Source organism: Dendrobium catenatum, unplaced genomic scaffold, assembly GCF_001605985.2.
Source record: "Dendrobium catenatum unplaced genomic scaffold, ASM160598v2 fragScaff_scaffold_493, whole genome shotgun sequence".
Taxonomy (NCBI): domain Eukaryota; kingdom Viridiplantae; phylum Streptophyta; class Magnoliopsida; order Asparagales; family Orchidaceae; genus Dendrobium; species Dendrobium catenatum.
In genome coordinates this window covers 154430-173734 of record NW_021318955.1, presented here as the reverse complement: position 1 = coordinate 173734, position 19305 = coordinate 154430, and the positions used below count along the sequence as shown (strand labels likewise).

The 19305-nt window shown below is 29.2% G+C and overlaps 1 protein-coding gene across 1 annotated transcript in view; it reads left to right on the top strand.

The window, feature by feature from the left end:
* Positions 1–10810: 10810 nt before the first annotated feature.
* The window catches only part of LOC110108150 (vesicle-associated membrane protein 727), a 17199-nt gene continuing 8704 nt past the window's right edge, over positions 10811–19305 (top strand). Inside the window, exons 1-3 of the mRNA XM_028694501.1 lie at positions 10811–11000; positions 11076–11271; positions 11349–11469. Coding sequence (XP_028550334.1) covers positions 10811–11000; positions 11076–11271; positions 11349–11469 — 507 coding nt within the window. The remainder of the gene's footprint in view (positions 11001–11075; positions 11272–11348; positions 11470–19305) is intronic.

Here is a 19305-nt window from a genome sequence, read left to right as displayed (position 1 = left end):
ATGCATTAGGTTGTTATAATTTATAACATAACTAGATTTGAAGTAGAAAATCACATAAGCCAAGCTCGACTCAATTTTTACATGAATTGTGCTAAATTTAAATCAAATCAAACTACATTGGGATTGGATCGAAAGTTTATATATGTTTGTAGTAATTTTATTTACTCGTGTTATCACATGTTTTATTAGAAATGATATTTCTTTATTAAATTTAAATGAGAATTTGAATTTTAACAGAGTACAATGGATAAAAAAGATTCATGTAACCGGTCCCACGTAATGGGACAAAGGCTTGATGTTATTATTGTTGTTGTTGTTGTGTTTTCACGTGCTTTAATTAGATTTGAAATAATGTATATTGTTAATTTGCGACTAGTAGTTAGGGTCGATCACAATTTTTTAATAACTTGATGACATCTTTTTTCAATTGATAAATATGATCGAATAATTTTTTAATAACTTGATGACTATTATAGATCATATCTTAATCACATGAACCAAATACCGCATAACAATATTTAGGGTGGATCACAATTTTTCAACGCAAAAAGATGCTATTGAAAAATATGATCGAATTATTTGTTTTACATCTTTACACCACATCTTCGTGTCAATAATTTTTTGTGACGAAATTTAAATTGTCAAAAAGTTTGTGACAAGTTTTTTTGTCGCAAATTGATTATTGCAAGAAGGTTTACAACAGATTTTTTTTTTTTTTAAGGAAATTTACATACATACCACTTTATAACATCCTATTTACATATCTAACATCTAAAATTTTAATATTACATGCATACCACCATATATTATTTTAATATCAAATATACCACTTATATTTCTTTCCTACCACTCATATATTTCATTTCTACCACTCATATTTGATATGAAAATGAATTATGGGTGGTATGTATGTAATATTATAGTTTTAGATGTTAAATATGTAAACAGAATAGTATTAGGTGGTATGTATGTAAATCTCCCTTTTTTTATTATCAAAAAGTCATTTCTCCTATAATGATATATATGCACATATATGTTTGTATTAAAATTATGTATGTATGTTGCACTAAGAATTATATTAGGACACAAAATGAATCAATATTATATTAATTTTTGGCACAAATTGAACTAAGATCAAAGTTAGAAAAACATGCTTGGCTTGTGTACTTGGCTTGTGTAACAATCCGAATTTCTAAAAATAATTGAAATAGAAAAAAAAAATCTAAATTCCTGTTTGAATTGCAACGCAACAGAGAGAAAGGGAGAAAGTCGATTTCTAGCTGCCGGATCACTTTGTTGCTTTTGTAAAAATTGCTCATATTGCTCATTTGTCATGCTTTGAGTTTTGTTGTAGGATTTGGTTACTTGCTGGGCTCTTAAGCTCGTTATATATGTTTAAATAATTTCATGTTAGGGTAAGGGAGCAATATGAGATTGACCAGGGTCTTTCAGGTTCAGGTTCAGGTTCTTGTTATTTTAGTTATTCATTTGTGCTTAGCACCATATAGATATATTATAATTGTATAGATCCTGAGTATTGCACCTAATTTTTTGGGAAATGGAAATGAATAAAGATGTATATATCGATATTTTGATTGATAATTTTATTCATGTTGGTATTTATATTGATAAAAAAATTAAGCAACTTTAGTTATGTAAATTAAAAGATAAAATAATAATTCTTTCAAATTCTATTCTAGACATGATAATTAGTACCATGAAAATATTATTGAAAGAATTGATTATTACCAAAGTTATAAGAATTAATTATGGGTGGGGTAGATCAAAGTGCATTCTTTTACATATATAATTGATTGCATGAGTTAATGACATGTGATTAGATAAACTGTATGACAGTGTCATAAGTATTGATTACTGATTTAACAAGTTTTGATTTAATTTTTTATTTGATTTATGTTGATACAAATTTATTTTATATCAATTTTGTGCCCGAATCTAAATTTTTGAAAAATAATAAAAAATGGTAAATTATGAATTCATGTTAAAATTATAGCGAAGTAGAGAGAAAGAAAGAAAGCTGATTTTTAGTGTCTAGATTGATTTGCCTCTTTTGCAAAAAATTTCTCAAGTCACTATAAGTGATTCTAATCTTATCGTTATTTTTAAAGATTTGATTTTAACCTCTGACTTCCCCTCAAAGTTGATTTTACTGTATTTTTTTTACTTTATTAAACTTTTACTGAACAACTTTTTATATGTTATCATACTGATTATCCTGAATATTTTGATTGCAATATTTACAAATTTCATAAGGTAAAATATAAGTTATTGAATTTTTTATTATTTATATTGTAGATAAATGGGGTATTTTTATTTAAGGATATTGTTAATACAACTATTGAAAATGAAAATGTATATATGATTAGGAAATAATTGATTGGTATTACTTTTATTATAATGTGTGTAAGAGACAAATAAAGATTGGTTGGCTCGTGAGTTGAAGATTAATTGACCTGTACATGATAGTGGGCTGACAGGCTTTTAAATATTATGATTGGTTGTTATCTTCTAGTGGTTCATGTGATATAATGATACAATAATTAAGAGTCATAAGGAGTTATTACTCCATCGACGGATAAAAAGCGACGACTCTATTTACTGAGCCAATGATTATTTATTATTAATTATTGATTATTGAAAATACCGTGATAGTCAGGACTTCTTACTTGTTCAAGTGTGATTACCGAAATATATGTTATAGATACATTACTACTATATGGCTTTACTGATACCATATTAATTTTCTATTAATGTATATATTTACTATAACTAAATTGCTTTGTTATTACTATGACAAATTTTACTAATAGCACTGTACTAATACTGTTACTAATATATATGGATATCAATACTGTTTGATACTACTACCGAATCACTGTTACTATTACTATTATTAACTCACTATACTAATATTGAGTATGCAATATGCTAAGCACATGATATATGAAGTATGTTATTAAGATACTGATTTGATACTATTTTAAAATAATTTAATATCATATGTACATCACTATAGGATTTTATTACATTGACAATCTTTACTGATGCTTTGATTTTATTAATTTATATAATTTATTTACCATTTAATAGTACTGATATGATAACTATTTTATTGATTCGACACCCATACATGTTTATTAGTTTCCCACTGTACTGCTTTACTGGATTTCGTATTGAACTGTTTTACTATTTACAGATTCTACTATTATTCATGATCATATAAATGTTACTATTATGATTGGACGGCTGACATGTATATCGCTTCTTTGCCATGTTATGAGTTCAGTTATAGGATTTGATTACTTGCTAGGCTCTTGAGCTCATTATGTGAAATCCCTAAATTTTCTTATAAGAAATTTTGACTTAGAATAGTTAATATATATTTTAGGAGTCATCTTAAGTCCAAATCACAAATCACCTTCTCCAAAACATTTATAATGTTATGTTTTAGCTTCTCTATTTTTTCATAATTGTTTAGTACTGTTGAATTTTCTTAATAAATTGGCACATGTTGATACATGTGAGATTTTTGGGACCGTCATGTGTCCTTTATGCAAATCGATTTCACCAAAAATTTCTAAATAAAATTAGACGATTTATGAATATTTTTCTATAATTTATTGAATCCCTAATATATTTTTTTTATGAATTTTCTACTAAAAATTAATTATAAGAATATTTTTATATATTAAATAATATTTAAAAAGAAAATATCTAATGTCATTATGGCTTTATTAAATGCCATTTTCTTCTCCTTAATTCGTTTTCCACCAACTAGAGAAAGCTCAAGAGAATTAGGGAAAAAAGAGAGGAGAGAGAAAATCAAAATCAAATTTTTTGTGACTTCGAGCCTGTTTATCGGTCATTCAGCTATGAAACTTGTTCATCTCAGGGAAAGGCACATTATGCCTATCTCAATTTTTGTACTATTTTTAGAAAAAAAATTATTAAAATTTTGTATATGTTAGCAAAAAATGTGGATAACTTTGCACATGTAAAGCTTTCACTGCGTAATTTTTTGTATGTTGTAGAGATTATGATTATGCATATTTTGAATATTTTCTAAAAATTTTATGACAGGGGTATTAAAATTTGTAAGATTTTTATTGAATAGAAAATTATCATGATGTTAAAAAATAATGATGTAATATAATAAAAGTCTTAAAATATTATTTTATATGACCCCTAATAATTTGATAATTTTCTAGAAATATGCATTTTTGCCTAGTTGAGTTTTCTATTATCTACAATTATACAACATTATGAAATTTTGATACATGCTTAATTACTCTTTAATTGTTATAATGTGATGATATATGTGCATATATAAGTAAATTATATTTGTTAAGAGCCATAAGGGGTATGAATCCTTTGAGATATTATTTGTATCAGGAAATTACTAGGAGTTATAAGGGGCGATAATCCTTTGAGATTCTGTCTGAGATAATGATGTGTGATATGTTCTGGTGTTAGAAGGGTCTGGATACGAGAAATGTGATATGAACTACTTTGTGATATAAATTTTAATTTACTTATTTATTTTGTATTGTTATTTAAATTAGAAAATAACTGCTATGTATTTATTACATCTCTCAATATGGTGATTTGTTTAAATTGCATTTAACTCTTTTTAAATATTTAGAAAAATATTTGATAAAAGAATATTTAGAAATTTAGATTAGTTTGTGTGGCTTGTTGAGTTATTGTAGCTCATTGTGATTTTGCTTCTGATTTTTAGGATCTGGGAAGAAAAAAGAGGTTAAAGACTAGCAGTTTAAGATCAGATATAAGATTATATGCATTTTTGCTATTTTGATTTTTTTGTACAATCATATCTAATTAAATTTTTAATTCTGTAGCTCTCGCATGTAGTCATATACTGTAGTGTAGATATTTATTTTAAAGAAATGAAAGAAACTTTATGGATAAATTTAATTTTAGTATTTGGATGTTTTAGTAGCTTTGTAGTATGTAGTCTATTTCAATGAATATTGGTAAAAAAATCTGAAATAATTCAAAACTAGATATTGGAATTTGCCTATCACATCTCAACTCGGCCTGTCCTGATAGAGTTGGGTTGTGATATATTATATGTAGTTAAATAATTTCATGTTAGGGGAAGGGAGCAGGAATGTGAGATTGATTATGATCTTTTAGGTTTAGGTTCTTATTATTTTAGTTATTCTTTTGTACTCAAGGTAGGATAAATATATTATGACTATATAAATCCTTAATAGTATACCTTACTTTTGAAAAAATTAATACCGATAAATAAATATTGATATTTAGATCGATAGATTTATTTTTGTTAGTATTTATATTGATAAAAGAAATTACGTAGCTTTGGTTGTGTAAATTAAAAGATAAAATAATAATTCTTCAAAATTAGATTTTGGTAGCTGACAAGTTGAATCCAGATCACATTAAAAAGACTTTTGATTGAACTTGTCTCGACTCAATATTATATCGAATGACTTTGAGTTTGAATCATTAAGAGCCCTAATTTAACTATTCATGCCTTGTTTTCAAAATAGAATACTAAAAAATATTAGTGATTTTAACTATAATTCAAATAAAATGCTAATTAGTATCAAAATTAAGTAATTAATATATTTAATATCTAATTAACCTAATTAATTGAAACAATCACTTACAAAACATGTGACAACATGTTTAGCTGTTATTATAAGATGAGAAAAAACTCCTTTTAATTTTAAAATATGATTACAATTTTTTTTCATTTAAATAAATAAAATTATAAATAAGAAAAGATAAATCAAATATAGTTTTATGTTTTATTTGGGATAGCTTTTTTATTGTTTTTTAAAATATTTTTTTAGTACAAATTTTTTGAACTAGAAATTTTTGTTAAAAAACTGTTTTAGCAAGCTGTCCCAAACGAATCTTTGGTATGATAATGTGGTTTTATATGCCTCATAAGACACAGTTCTCCAAATATCTCTATTGTTTTATTATTATTATTATTATTATTATTAGTAGAGAAATATGTCTAAAAGTGACTTTGTGACAAAATTAAATTTGAGATGGCAATATAACAACATAGTCCTTAGTGATAATGCAATTGTTTGAATGATATAAATTGCTATATCATCTCTCTTCAAAGTGTCATTGACATGTTGTAAATAGTTTTTTTTTTTTTTGCACTTTTAAATGATAGTCTATTGTAAAGTTTCACAATGAATTCTTTGACATGAAATAGTTTGTTGTTCATAAATTTTTATTATATAATTTCAATGGAATCATCAATCCAAATTTATAATAGGAAAGAGGTAGAATGAGCGCTATATTACATGTTCAATCTTTATTCAAACAAAGGTCGAATATCTATTTCAAATATAGGGTGTGATCATCAGATGTGAAATAAAATTTGAAGTTATTCTCAAATAATGTTCGAATCTCTTGCACGAGAATCAAATTATGGTTAAACCAGATTCAAACCACGCCTTATGCTCTTTCAAATTCCTTTTAAAAATTTGGAGTCATATTAATCATTAGTTTTCTTCCTTCCTTAAGTACCTCTAATATTATCTTTATATTAGCCTATTTTAACTTTAGCCCATCAATATGATAATATTTAAGCATACAATAATTTTAAAGAGATCTGTAGAGAGAGAAATTGGGTTAATTTTGTTTGTCGATGCAGTTGAGGAAATAGTTCGTATTAAGATAGGTTACGTTTTGCCAATCTTGATTTTAATAATTCAAAGTATTTGAATTTTCTTGATGTTTTAATTGAATTTTTATCCCAAAATTGAGTATATCTATTCATTGGAAATGCTTTTACTGCGTAACTTTTGATATGTTATAGTTGACAATATTTTGCACATTTTGACATTTTATTAAAAACTTTTCACCGGATATTAAAAATACACTATTTTATTGATTTAGAAAAATATTATGAAGCTTATAAATATGGTCATTCTATATTAAAGGTTTCGAAATGCATCTATGAATAATGTGTGGTAACCTGCTAAATTTATAAAAAGATTAAATTTTATATATGACTTTTCATATGAATTTTTTTATTTGTATGACTATTATTAGGATTCTCTATGAAACCCTGTGACGACTCTGACATTGGATACTATATTTTTAAATACATTTATTTTTATATTTATATTCTTAAAATATATGAATTTGGATAAGTTCAGATGGTTGGAGGAAATTTTGATGTGCTATCCACTTGGAGTCAATCATAAGAGCCTGAGATCTCTGAACATTTGATGTGCCAAGTATTGAGAGTTATAAGGGTCTATTACTTGATAAGCTAGCATAATAAGTTATAATGGTATGAATTTTGAATTTTGATATTTGTTAGGAGGTATGAGGGCTTGAGGGAAATTCTATTGTTCTAAGATCTTTATCTGAAGTGTTATTATTCTGCTATTTTAATTGGATTTTAGAAACAATGCTTATTGCTATATGAGAATTTATATATTCTGAAAAATATGATTTAACCTTTGTACGAATGAATTTACTTTATCTTAATATTTTTGCTTTATTATTGGTAGTAATTATTATTGGAAACTTGGGTAGGTTGATTGAGCATGTTGTGATGTGGTTGCTCATGCATGCCTTCTATATCTATTTTAGATAGGATAAGGGAAAGGGGCAGACTAAGTAAGAAAAGGTTGCAAGTCTAAGATCTGAGTATGTATATGTATGTTAGGTGATTTTCGATAGTCATGACTTTTCTATTATGTCCTTATCTATTGGTGTATGTACTATTTGTGTATAATTATTTTAATTGTAAATATTTTTGAGGTGAATGAAAAGGTTTTTGATGATGAGTATCAGCAATTTTAATTTGAATTTAGTGGCTTCATGGATAGTGGATTATTTAAAAATTTTGTAATTCTCTTCAATTTGATCTTGGGGTTTCTATCCTATCACAATCCGACATGGTATGACCCATTTTGTTGAAGGGTAATATCTAGTCACGTTGTGACAACCGCTTTTAAATATGGGTCATATATAATTCAGTTTTTAACATAGATTTCTTTTTTAGTCTCTTTCATATTATACCTAAGATTATCACATTATAAGGGGTGATGATAACATTTAGACTTATTAAAAAAAAGAGAACACTAACCTTCCATTCATTGAATGATGTTTTTAATCATATGATTTAGACTTCAACCAATACTTTTTCATAGATGCAATATTATTTGATGTAATTATTTTTTATTTAATATGGTAAGATTCGTTTGGGATAGCTTTAGACTATTTTTTTTTCCTATGCTTTCAAGAGATTTTTGTACTAAAAAGCAGCTTTACAAAGCAATAAGAAAAGTCGTCCCAAACAAAACATAAATTTTCATGCAATTGTTATAATTAGTTAACTGTTAATATAAACCAATTCTATTTAATGCATTTAAGTACGATTAGTTCATGTAGCACATGTTATATTAATGATTAATTTTTTTTTTAAGTTGTAATGCATTGCATTTTGGCATTATGTGTTTATATTAATCTCCAAAAGATTCAAGCCCTTTTAAAAGCTCTAGGATATATGAAATTCTTGATCAATTCATGTTTGAACAAAACTTAATCAAGATTTGAGCAATATTTGAACAATGATTCAAACTCTATTCAATAAAGTTCAAATCTTATATTCAAATAATTTAAGTAGTGCTATAAAAGTTTACATCATATTATAGATTAGTAAGATATATCAAAATGTTCTAACTATTAAAACCTAGCTCTAATAGAGTTCAAATAAGGTATAGCTCAACAAAATGCTATCATAACAACATTAACACAACAAAATATAACTTTAATACACAAGAGTGCAATCACAATAATTATGATATATTATAATATAACCTTAATACATCATAGTATAATTACAAGAGCTATAATACAACATGTTATAATTATAGTATAACATGGTGCAATTACAACAACTATAACACATCATAATTAAATTTTTTTCTCCCGTGTCTTAGATGAGTGTTTTAGCCACTTAATAATGATAAAAACAATCTATTTCCATTCAACTTTCATTATGTAAGCATAGTACTTATGATACTCATATATATCACTATAATATGCTCGGATTTAACTTCTTTCAAACATCTCCTTCAATCTCACAATTGAAAGTTTTAAAATCTTGAATTTGTACACTTTTCTTCATTAAAGTTATAGTTTTCTTAACCCTTCTAAAAATATTAAATGCATCAATATATCTAATAAGTTTATCCATCATATCTTAACTCTATATGTGACCAGAGTATTGTAATACTTTTCTATATGTGTGATTAAAGCGAGCATCATCATATATAACAAACCAACTCAAATGAACCAGTTCCACATAATATAAATGAGAATAAAAACAAAAAAAAAAAGGAACAAATTGGTACAATGTCCAACATAGTTGAACTTTGTTAAAATGATGTTCAAATAATGTAGTAATCTAATTCAAACTTATTTTGTTCACAAGTTTGTATAGCTATAGATTTGAAGGTTATAACTTATATTTTCTTACAATAGAGTTATTTTGATCTACAATTAATTTACAGGCCCATATTTCTCCAAGAAAATAAATAGAGAAGAAATTTGATCAATTACGACGAGGTTCAAAACAATCAAATTCTTTTATAGTATAAGGTGTGATAAATTTGTTGAGCCATTCAATCCAAAATAAGCCCTTAGTTTTTTGTTTCCATCACGATTTTAATTTATGATGATTTTGATTCAATTTTTTATCAAAATTAATTTAAAACTCATTAATATTTTTTATTAATTATTAAACTTATGAAGAAAATTATAGAATTTCATCTCATATTTGTATATTTAAAAAATTCACTAAAATTAAAATTCTTCTGTAATTATTACAATTATGCTATACTTTTATCATTATGATCCTATTAATTTTAACATGAATTTTATTTTTAATTTTAATTAAATATCTTCTTTATTTAATATGTTTGATATGTTTTTAAATATTTTATTTAAAAATAACTAAAATTATCACAAAATTGAAATCTAAAAGCCATAAACTATTAAAATGACCAAAATTCAATATTTTATGAATAGATGGAAATAGAATCAATAAAACCAAATTTTTATTCCTTTGCTTTGCTCCACGCTAAATGGCATTTTCGTAATTTTGGTACAAAGACTGGTGTGGCAAAATCGTAATAGTTCCGCGAAAGTGATGCAACTGTAAATACCAACAGATCACCTCATGAACCCGACTTGGGTGAAGTCCGAGAAAGAAGCAAGGGGGCCTTCGTGCCGAAGCAATCGAATCAGCGGTTTCAGGAGTTTGCCGGCCTCCGTTCTCTTCCCTCCAATCTCTAGGGTTCACCAAATCCCCCTTATGGTGTTTTGTTTCGTTGGCAGATCTTGATAGGTTTCTCGTTCGATTTAACTTCTCGGCCATCATTCACTGTGAAGGTTGCTGACGATCTAGCATTCAGATCTTTCATATCGTTTCGTTCTTGTTTTGAATTCCACTTCTTTTTTTACTTCTTGCTGTTGATCTGCTTGTTGTCATCTTTGTCCGAAGGATTTCTCATATCTGTTCGGATATGTTATCCTTTGTGTTCTAATTCCTTCTATTTTCCAATTTGCGCTGTTATTACTTATTTGAATTGATGAGATTTTCTAAGTTGACCAGACAATTTACCTTTTTCGAATGGTTTTAATGTTTTACATGGTGTTTTTTTGTGTGAGAAATTTGGAAAATTTATTTTTTATAATCAATTCGATTGCAGGGTTTGTATTTTGAGTGCTGATATTGCAAGAGACTGAGTAAAAAACCATGAGCAAGCAACCATTGATTTACAGTTTCGTGGCAAAGGGCACAGTTGTGCTGGCGGAGCACACATCGTTTTCCGGGAATTTCAGTACCATTGCGATCCAGTGCCTGCAGAAGCTGCCTCCCAATAATAACAAGTTCACCTATTCGTGTGATGGTCATACCTTCAGCTTCTTAGTTGATAGAGGATTTGGTAGGAGTTTCTTCTAGATATTTTGTCTTTGTTGATGTTCGTTTTCTGTTTTTAATTTGCTTCTTGGATGTGCAGTTTTTCTTGTTGTAGCTGATGAAGCAGTTGGGAGGAGCATGCCATTTGTATTTCTTGAGCGGATTCGAGATGACTTTATGCGGCGATATGAATCAAGCATTAATGCTGACGGTTCTCACCCACTTATTGATGAAGAAGATGATGATCTTTTTGAAGATAGATTCAGCATAGCGTACAATCTTGACAGGGAATTTGGGTATGCATGCTTGAACCTTCTATGAGAATTTTTGCAATCATCTATTATGATTCTGAAGTCTTCTTCAATTTTAACAGTCCAAAACTGAAAGAGCACATGCAATATTGCATAAGCAACCCTGAAGAAATCAGCAGATTGTCCAAACTGAAGGCTCAGATTACGGAAGTTAAAGGAATAATGATGGATAATATTGAGAAGGTTAGCATTTCTGCCTTTCTGTTTGGCATATTTAACCATAAATTTTAAGTTCCATACGCACTATTTGAATTGATATTGCTAATGGATTGCATAAAAGATCTCATATTTCTCTATTATTTCTTTTAGCTAATTTATCCATGGTATCCTAGTTACATCCAATTTTGACATGTAATGTATTTTAACGAGTTATTCCCCTCCCTTTAAGCTTTGGTATTTATAGTCATCAATTCCTTGAATAAATTGAAGTAGTGGTGAAATATTAATGCTCATAGTGGACCAATGGACTGCTTTCTGCTCATAGTTAGATAATGCTAGAGATGGATGCATCACACTATGGGTTTAGGATTGCGTCTCAATCGGGTATCACATTATAGGTTATTAATTAAACAAGACTTTTGTATTCCCATGGAAATAAGAATTGTTGTAGTTGCTGATATGGTTCTTAGAACTTAGCATTTAAAAACAGTGGAAAGTTGGTCTGATTTAAACCTCTCTTAGAATTGTGCTTTTAGCGTACTCAATAAATCCTTTCTCTAGTCTATGATAGAAACACCCCTAATCTTTATGCCGTGTATGTTGAACTTGTCTCACACATGGGAACATGAATTGGTTAGAAAGTATTAAAAATGACATTTTCTTATTAGATTTAAATGAGAATTTGATTCTTAATAGGACATCAAGGAGAAAAATGATTCATATAGCCGACCCCACAATGGGATAAAGGCTTGATGTTGTTTTGTATTGACAATCTATCCAATTAAGTTATTTACCAAAAACAGTGACCAACAAATTTATGCCCATTTATTAATTTCACTAGAAATTAGATCTATCTAGCTAATTGATCACCATAGATAGTCCTATTATATGCTAACCATAGAACTCACTCAAACCTTTTCGGTATGAATGAATCTTTTTCAATCAAAAGTCCGCACATAGCTTCAATAAACATCCACTATGAAATCTGAATCACTTTCTAAGTACTAGTGATGAGGAACTTTACCCTCTGATACTTATCTCTACCCATAATCATTTGTTGGATGATGCAAGTGCTTGTTTCTTGCCAATATTTCCCCGTGCTCAATCCTAATCCTAGAGTTCATGCTACAATGCCTTCACACATGTTTTGTTATACATGCATGTGGGATTGTTGCTTTGCTGCCAAACCTGTAGCTGTTGCTTCCTTATTCTCTAATTTTTATCTCTCTGAGCCTATATGTGCGATCTTTTTGTTGTGATTTTTCATGACTTTAATTGCGGATATGCTGTGGTTTTGGATGAGAGTTTGTTTTGAGAAAAATATGGAGACTGCTGATTGAAGGGAATTAATGTTTATAAGTATTGATATTTGTGTCATGTAAAAAAAAAATAGCTTAATTAAAATTTTATTATTCTTTTAATCTTTTGTGCTTGGTTGAATATTGATTCCTTTTAGAGTGGTGTAAGTGTGCTTTGATTTTCTATATTTGGTGATCTCTTACCTTATTTTCTTTTCATTTACATAAATTCATCATTATTTTCTTATAAGCATGATTGATTTTAGTCAATCACCTTGTATTGGTGCGAGCTCTGAATTTTCTAGGGGGAAGTGATCTTTTTTTACTAATATGAGCTTTGGGTTTTCTAAGATTGATGATCTCTCACCTAATTCTCTTTTCATCTACATAATTCATTATTTGTCTTTGAAGTTGTGCTTAATTTCAGCCAGAGCACCAATTGATTTGTGTTTACTGTTAACTTCAAATTTATCATTGAATTTATTTGATTTAATTTATGATTAAATTATTATTTGGCATGTATTCTTTGTATTCTCTTGATTTCATTAATAGTTGGCGGATAATTATTTAATTAAACTCTGAATTTCTAAATGAAATAGTGTTTGAATTTCATCCGTTGTATCACTGGTTGCATTAGGAACCCTTGGTAGTAAGGTATCCTGTATCAACTAGGAATGTGAATACCCCCAAAAATAAAAATAAATGAATTAAGTTATAAATGTATGCAGTTTATTGCATTTGTATGTTATCTGTGATGAATGGTAGAGTTTATCAATTGCACGGTGTTTTTTGATTGGTTTGAATTTTTACAATTCCAACATTTAACTTTTGCAATGATTATCTTATTAGAAAACTAGGGAAAATTAATATCAAGGAAATAAATATTTTTTAAAAACAAGCATGAAGTGCATCATTGAAAAGATTACCTAGTTTTATTACCAGAAATGCGGATAATGGCTATCCTTCAGACCAATTATAAATAATAGGCTTTGTTATTTTATAGAGAAAGAGATTAAAATGGTCCCTTGACTCTTTATGAATGACTAAAATGGTAATAAAACTAGGTATTATCTTCATTCATCTTCAAGGTGTTGAGAGACAAAAATGGTCTTTTAATGTAATTGTGGACATTTCATAAGGAGTCTAGAGACCATTTTAGCTATTTTATTTTATTGTAGAAAGAGGAATGATAGCCCTGGCTTTTTTAATGATTCTTTTAAATGTGAATAGATGTGTAGAGCACATGCTTTGAAATAAGCAAAAGATCCAATCAAACTTGTTTGATGTATCATTGAGGAGATACTTTAGTTGGGTGCCTGCCAAAGTGTAAATGACAAACTTTGGAGTATAAATAATAGAAATTTAATTTTGTTGTTATGATTAATTAGATGACAATAAATATTTATTTGTTTAACTGGAATATTACCTGAAGGAATCAATAAATAAAATGAAAGTCTTGTTGTAGCTGTAGAATTGAGGTGCTTCTCTAAGGATACGTGACAGCATGCATGTCCTGAGAGTAAAGAAGAGCTCGTCTTTCAATAAGAATAACTAGTAGCTGGCAGGTAACATATTTGCATCCGATACCATTCAGATGCTTAGAGGTACCATGGATTCCATTTGGTATATGCTTAATTCATATCAAACCATACAACTTTCAAAAGAGATAAGTTATATATTGGATTTTAGCCAAATAGGATAAGAAACATGAGTACCAATTTTGGTAACTGCTATGTTTTTGAACTGACAACAAATCCAACAACAAATCTAATAAAAAACTTATATATGGATGTATGGTTGCGACTGTTTTTGATTGCCTATTCATGTGGGAGCTAGCATAGAGGGATGAATGAATCTGTATCTGTGCATGTATGATATGTGTATTTGTCTGTATGGGAGTAGGATTTGGTCATCTCTTTTTTTTTTTTTTAATGACAAATCGTCCAAGATGAATGTCTTGATGGGGTTGGATATAATTTGTATTATACTTCTTGTTTATGACCTCATACTCTTGATGGTTAGGATGTTGTGGAGGTGCAGACTGAAGAAAAGAGATAAGCGTTTCTCTTTTCCAAATAAAGCATCAATTTTTCAATATATATTACCAATATAATTTAGGATATATTTTTTTTCAGCACCTGAAATATTGGATTCATCATCATAGCACAATCTCAACTATTTGAGATTGGTAGTATCGTACATCTTCTCCTCCATTCCTATTAAGTGTAGCATGTGGCATTACCTTTAGTTTTAGCTTTTTTTTTTCCTCACAATCTGTAGCCAATTTTTCTTTGGTTTAGCTCTTAGCCTTTCAAATTATACAGTTTACTCCCTTCTTATTGAGGGTAATGTTGTAATGTCTATACCACCTTATTTTTTACCTTAACTTCAATGGCTATTCATAATCTTTGTAGCACAATCATTTCATATTTTTCCTTCATAGTTTATTACGCTTGTCTTTAGAATCTCATTTTTGCTAACCTAACATAAGTGTTGATTTAAGTGGACCATGCAGCATAGCCTCCTTTACAATTTATATAATTTGCTTTTTAATGTCTGTGATATTCTAATTTCACATAATGCTCTTTAGGCATATTTCTATTTTATCACTAATTTTATCCATATCTCATTCTTTTTTATGCAAGAGATAGATTTGATAAACCTATCACACTTAGTATTACATGATCCTCTATTATATTGGTGGATTATTAGAAGTTTCACATTTGAAAGGCATGAACTCAGCATTATTCTACTACTCATAAGACTACAATATTACAAAAGATTTCCTATCTTTTAACTTCTCATTTTCCTCAAAAATACTGCCACCTAGTAGTATTATATCTTCCACAAGTAGCATATAGTAAAATCTTTTAAGTTGATTCTTTATTGTAAGCATTTCATGATGGATGATTTAATGTTGATCCCTGATATCATCTTTCTTTGATCAAGCATTCTTCACTAACCCTACAAATATTGATGCAACTAGTCTTTCACTATCATGCACATTTGTAATATTTTTAACATGACTTTTTTTTGTATTCTCTTTAATGGCCACAAAATTAGGTCTAGTGGCGCTCAATCATGCTTAAATCTTTTCATTGCTTTCTATTTTTACCATGAATATTAGCACAAAATTGACTCCATAGAGAATAGTTTTAGCATAAAATCAAATTAAGTTTTTAATTGAAGTGATATTTTAGCATTTGTTGCATCACTCTCTCCTAAAATATTATTTATGACTTATAATCTTGATATTTCTTATCACCATCATTAGCCATCATATCTCAACTATTTGGGTTGATTTGTGAACTCTTATCAACTAGTCATTGCTGTTGTGTACTTTAAGTGTTAAATCTATTGTATGAAAATATACTACAACTTATATTCATGTTACTTTAGGTTTATCTATGTCCTTTTTATCCTTTGATGCTAATTTTATCTACATTTCTTTTGCGTGTGTATCCTTAATTGGACATGTACACACCAACTAATTTTATTCTCTATTACCTTGTTTTCGTAGATGTTACGCCTACCATTATAATCATTCTTCAATTTTCCATTCCTATTTTGGCCACACATTTATCTCAACATTCTTATTTTTGTCATGCTCAACTTGGCTATCAATAATATTTTTTTATTGCATGATAGTAAGTTCAACTGTAGTTCAATATAATGTACTTTTAAATTTTCATGATATTTATTTGTCGTGTAATTAATTTTTGGATACTTCTCTAATTTGGCCACCCAATTTTAACTTTGGAAGTCAAATCCTCATTAGGGCCCTATTAATCTATACTAGATTCAGTATCATGAAGTATCACACATAGGTATTTCTTTATATTCTAATTATAAAATGTGAATAATCTTTAATATCACACCCACTAAAATTTTATGTTTTATATGTATCTTTGATCTACTTATTCTAAGCCAACTATCTTTTAAATTTATTCTTCGTTGTTCAAATAATTTATTTATTTTAGTGCATGTCTAACTGATTGAAAGTATGTCATTCACGATAGGATGCACCAGTGCTTCTCTTAAATACCCTTTTAAGCATTTATATAACTAATGCAAAAAGTTAGAATTGATATTCATCTATAATGTGATCATATTATAAGTGGGAACTCTTTGGGGATTCCACAACTATTTTTAACTCTAGTCAATGCTCTATCATATATCTCTTCAATAATTTCAACAAATCTATGAAACACATTTTTTTCCTGATGAGCACCAAACCAAGTCTTGTGGTAATTGATGGGAAGCCTTATTGAGGACCATAAAAAAATATAGTGATCCTTTCCCAATTCTATATACTTTTCAATTAATCATCTTAGCAAAAAATAAAAAAAATAAAAATAATAAAAAAGAAAGAAAAAAGCAGCTTTTTAATGCATCTTCCAAAAAAACCAATTTGATTCCTTGATATTGATGTAGTATTTCTATGCTTAGTTTATGTTATTCTCTCGTAACTTAATTATATGACTTTGAAGTTTGATTCCCTTATAATTATCATAATTTTGAATATATCCGTTGTTCCTAAATGATTAACTTATTATTCTAAAATATTATATGGAAGCATTCATATAATAATTTCGTAAACTCACATTTTCATGGCTTTTGAATGTTTACATCTTTAAAAACGACTATTACCCTCAGATTTTTTAATACACCTAATTTGACCAATTTTAATATATTTTTGTCCATGCCTTGAGTATTTTATATAATCATTATCTCCATAGACTTGGACATTATGTGGTTAGGCCTGGTCAAATTAGATCAAGAGATTGAAAACTGTTGCCCCAGCCTTAGACTACCATTTTTTATTGTACTTAGGCTTTGATTAGGTATGATTTGATTCGCACAAATTGATTGAAAAACACTTCAAATTCTAAGGTAGGCTTTGCTTGAGTTGGGCCAAGAGGATTTTTTTTTTGCCCAGGCCCAGCTTGAGTATTCTCAAAATCAATTTGGATTCATGCCGTGTAGGTCGACTATGGAAGCCATACATTTATTAAGAGGTTTGATGGAGAAATATAGAGAAAATAAGGATGATCTACATATGATATTTATTGATTTAGAAAAAGCATATGATAAAGTTCCAAGAGAAGTGCTATGGAGAGTTCTTGAAAAGAAAGGAGTCAATAATGCTTATATTCAAATCATTAAAGATATGTATGCAGGAGCTATTACTTGTGTTCAAACACAAGGTGGATTGACCAAGTATTTCCCTATTTCGGTTGGGTTACATCAAGGATCAGCCTTAAGCCCATATCTTTTTGCTTTAGTCATGGATGTTCTCACCAGACATTTACAAGATGATGTACCTTGGTGTATGCTTTTTGCTGATGATATTCTTCTTGTTGATAAGACTAGAGAGGGAGTTGAAGGTAAACTTGAATTATGGAGACCAACCTTAGAGTCTAAAGTTTTTCGCTTGAGTAGATAAAAAATGGAATATATGGAGTATAATTTTAGTAGTAATAGACCTAATGAAGGGATTGTGACTTTGGGCGATCAAGTCATTAATAAGAGTACACGTTTCAGATATCTTGGATCTATTGTTCAGAGTGATGGTGAAATAGATGGGGATATTATCAGCAGAATTCAAATGAAGTGGAGGAATGCATCGGGCTTGTTATGTGATAGAAATGTACCCCTCAAACTTAAGGGAAAATTCTATAAGATGGTAGTGAGGCCTGCAATGCTTTATGGTGCCGAATGTTGGCCATTAAAAGAGAAGCATAATACTAAGTTAAGTGTGGCAGAGATGAGGATGCTCAGGTGGATGAGTGGCTTTACCCTTAGAGATATGATAGGAAATGAGCATGTACGTGAAAAGGTTGGAGTAGCTCCAGTAGAAGATAAGATTAGAGAAAGTCGCCTTAGATGGTTAGGTCACATAAAAAGGCGGCCTTCCGACGACCCAGTTAAGAGAGTAGAGGTATTAGATTTGACTTATGTTAAGAAAGGTAGGGGTAGACCTAAAAAGACCTGGTTAGAAAATATTAGGAATGACCTTTCTTTATTAGATTTAAACGAGAATTTGACTTTTAATAGGACACAATGGAGAAAAAAGATTCATGTAGCCGACCCCACGTAGTGGGATAAAGGCTTGATGTTGTTGTTGTTGTATAAAATCCACCACTTGGCTGAGATTTAGCTGTTGACCTCTGTGTAAAGCACAAAAGAAACAAAAAAAATCAGATCAAACCTCGTATCCACGAAACCGGCCGAAATCCCATTGTTCGGCGCCGTCTGCGGCATGTCCCGAAAATATTGCGCACTTCCTGCATAAATCCCGCGACAACTCCTCGATCGTCGCCTTGTTCGTGTCTTTAAATAATGAGCAAATGAGGCCTCGCTGCTCACTAGATCCCGAGCTCTCCCACTGCTTACGCGAAATCTTCCCACTCCCGCAATCTCTTCTTCGATCGGAACTCTTGTTCGAAGCCTCTCCGACCTCCACATCCGATCGGACTCCTCCACCGCTCGGTCCTTAATCCTTTGGCACACACAGAGAGAGAGAGAGAGAGAGAGAGAGAGAGAGAGAGAGAGAGAGAGA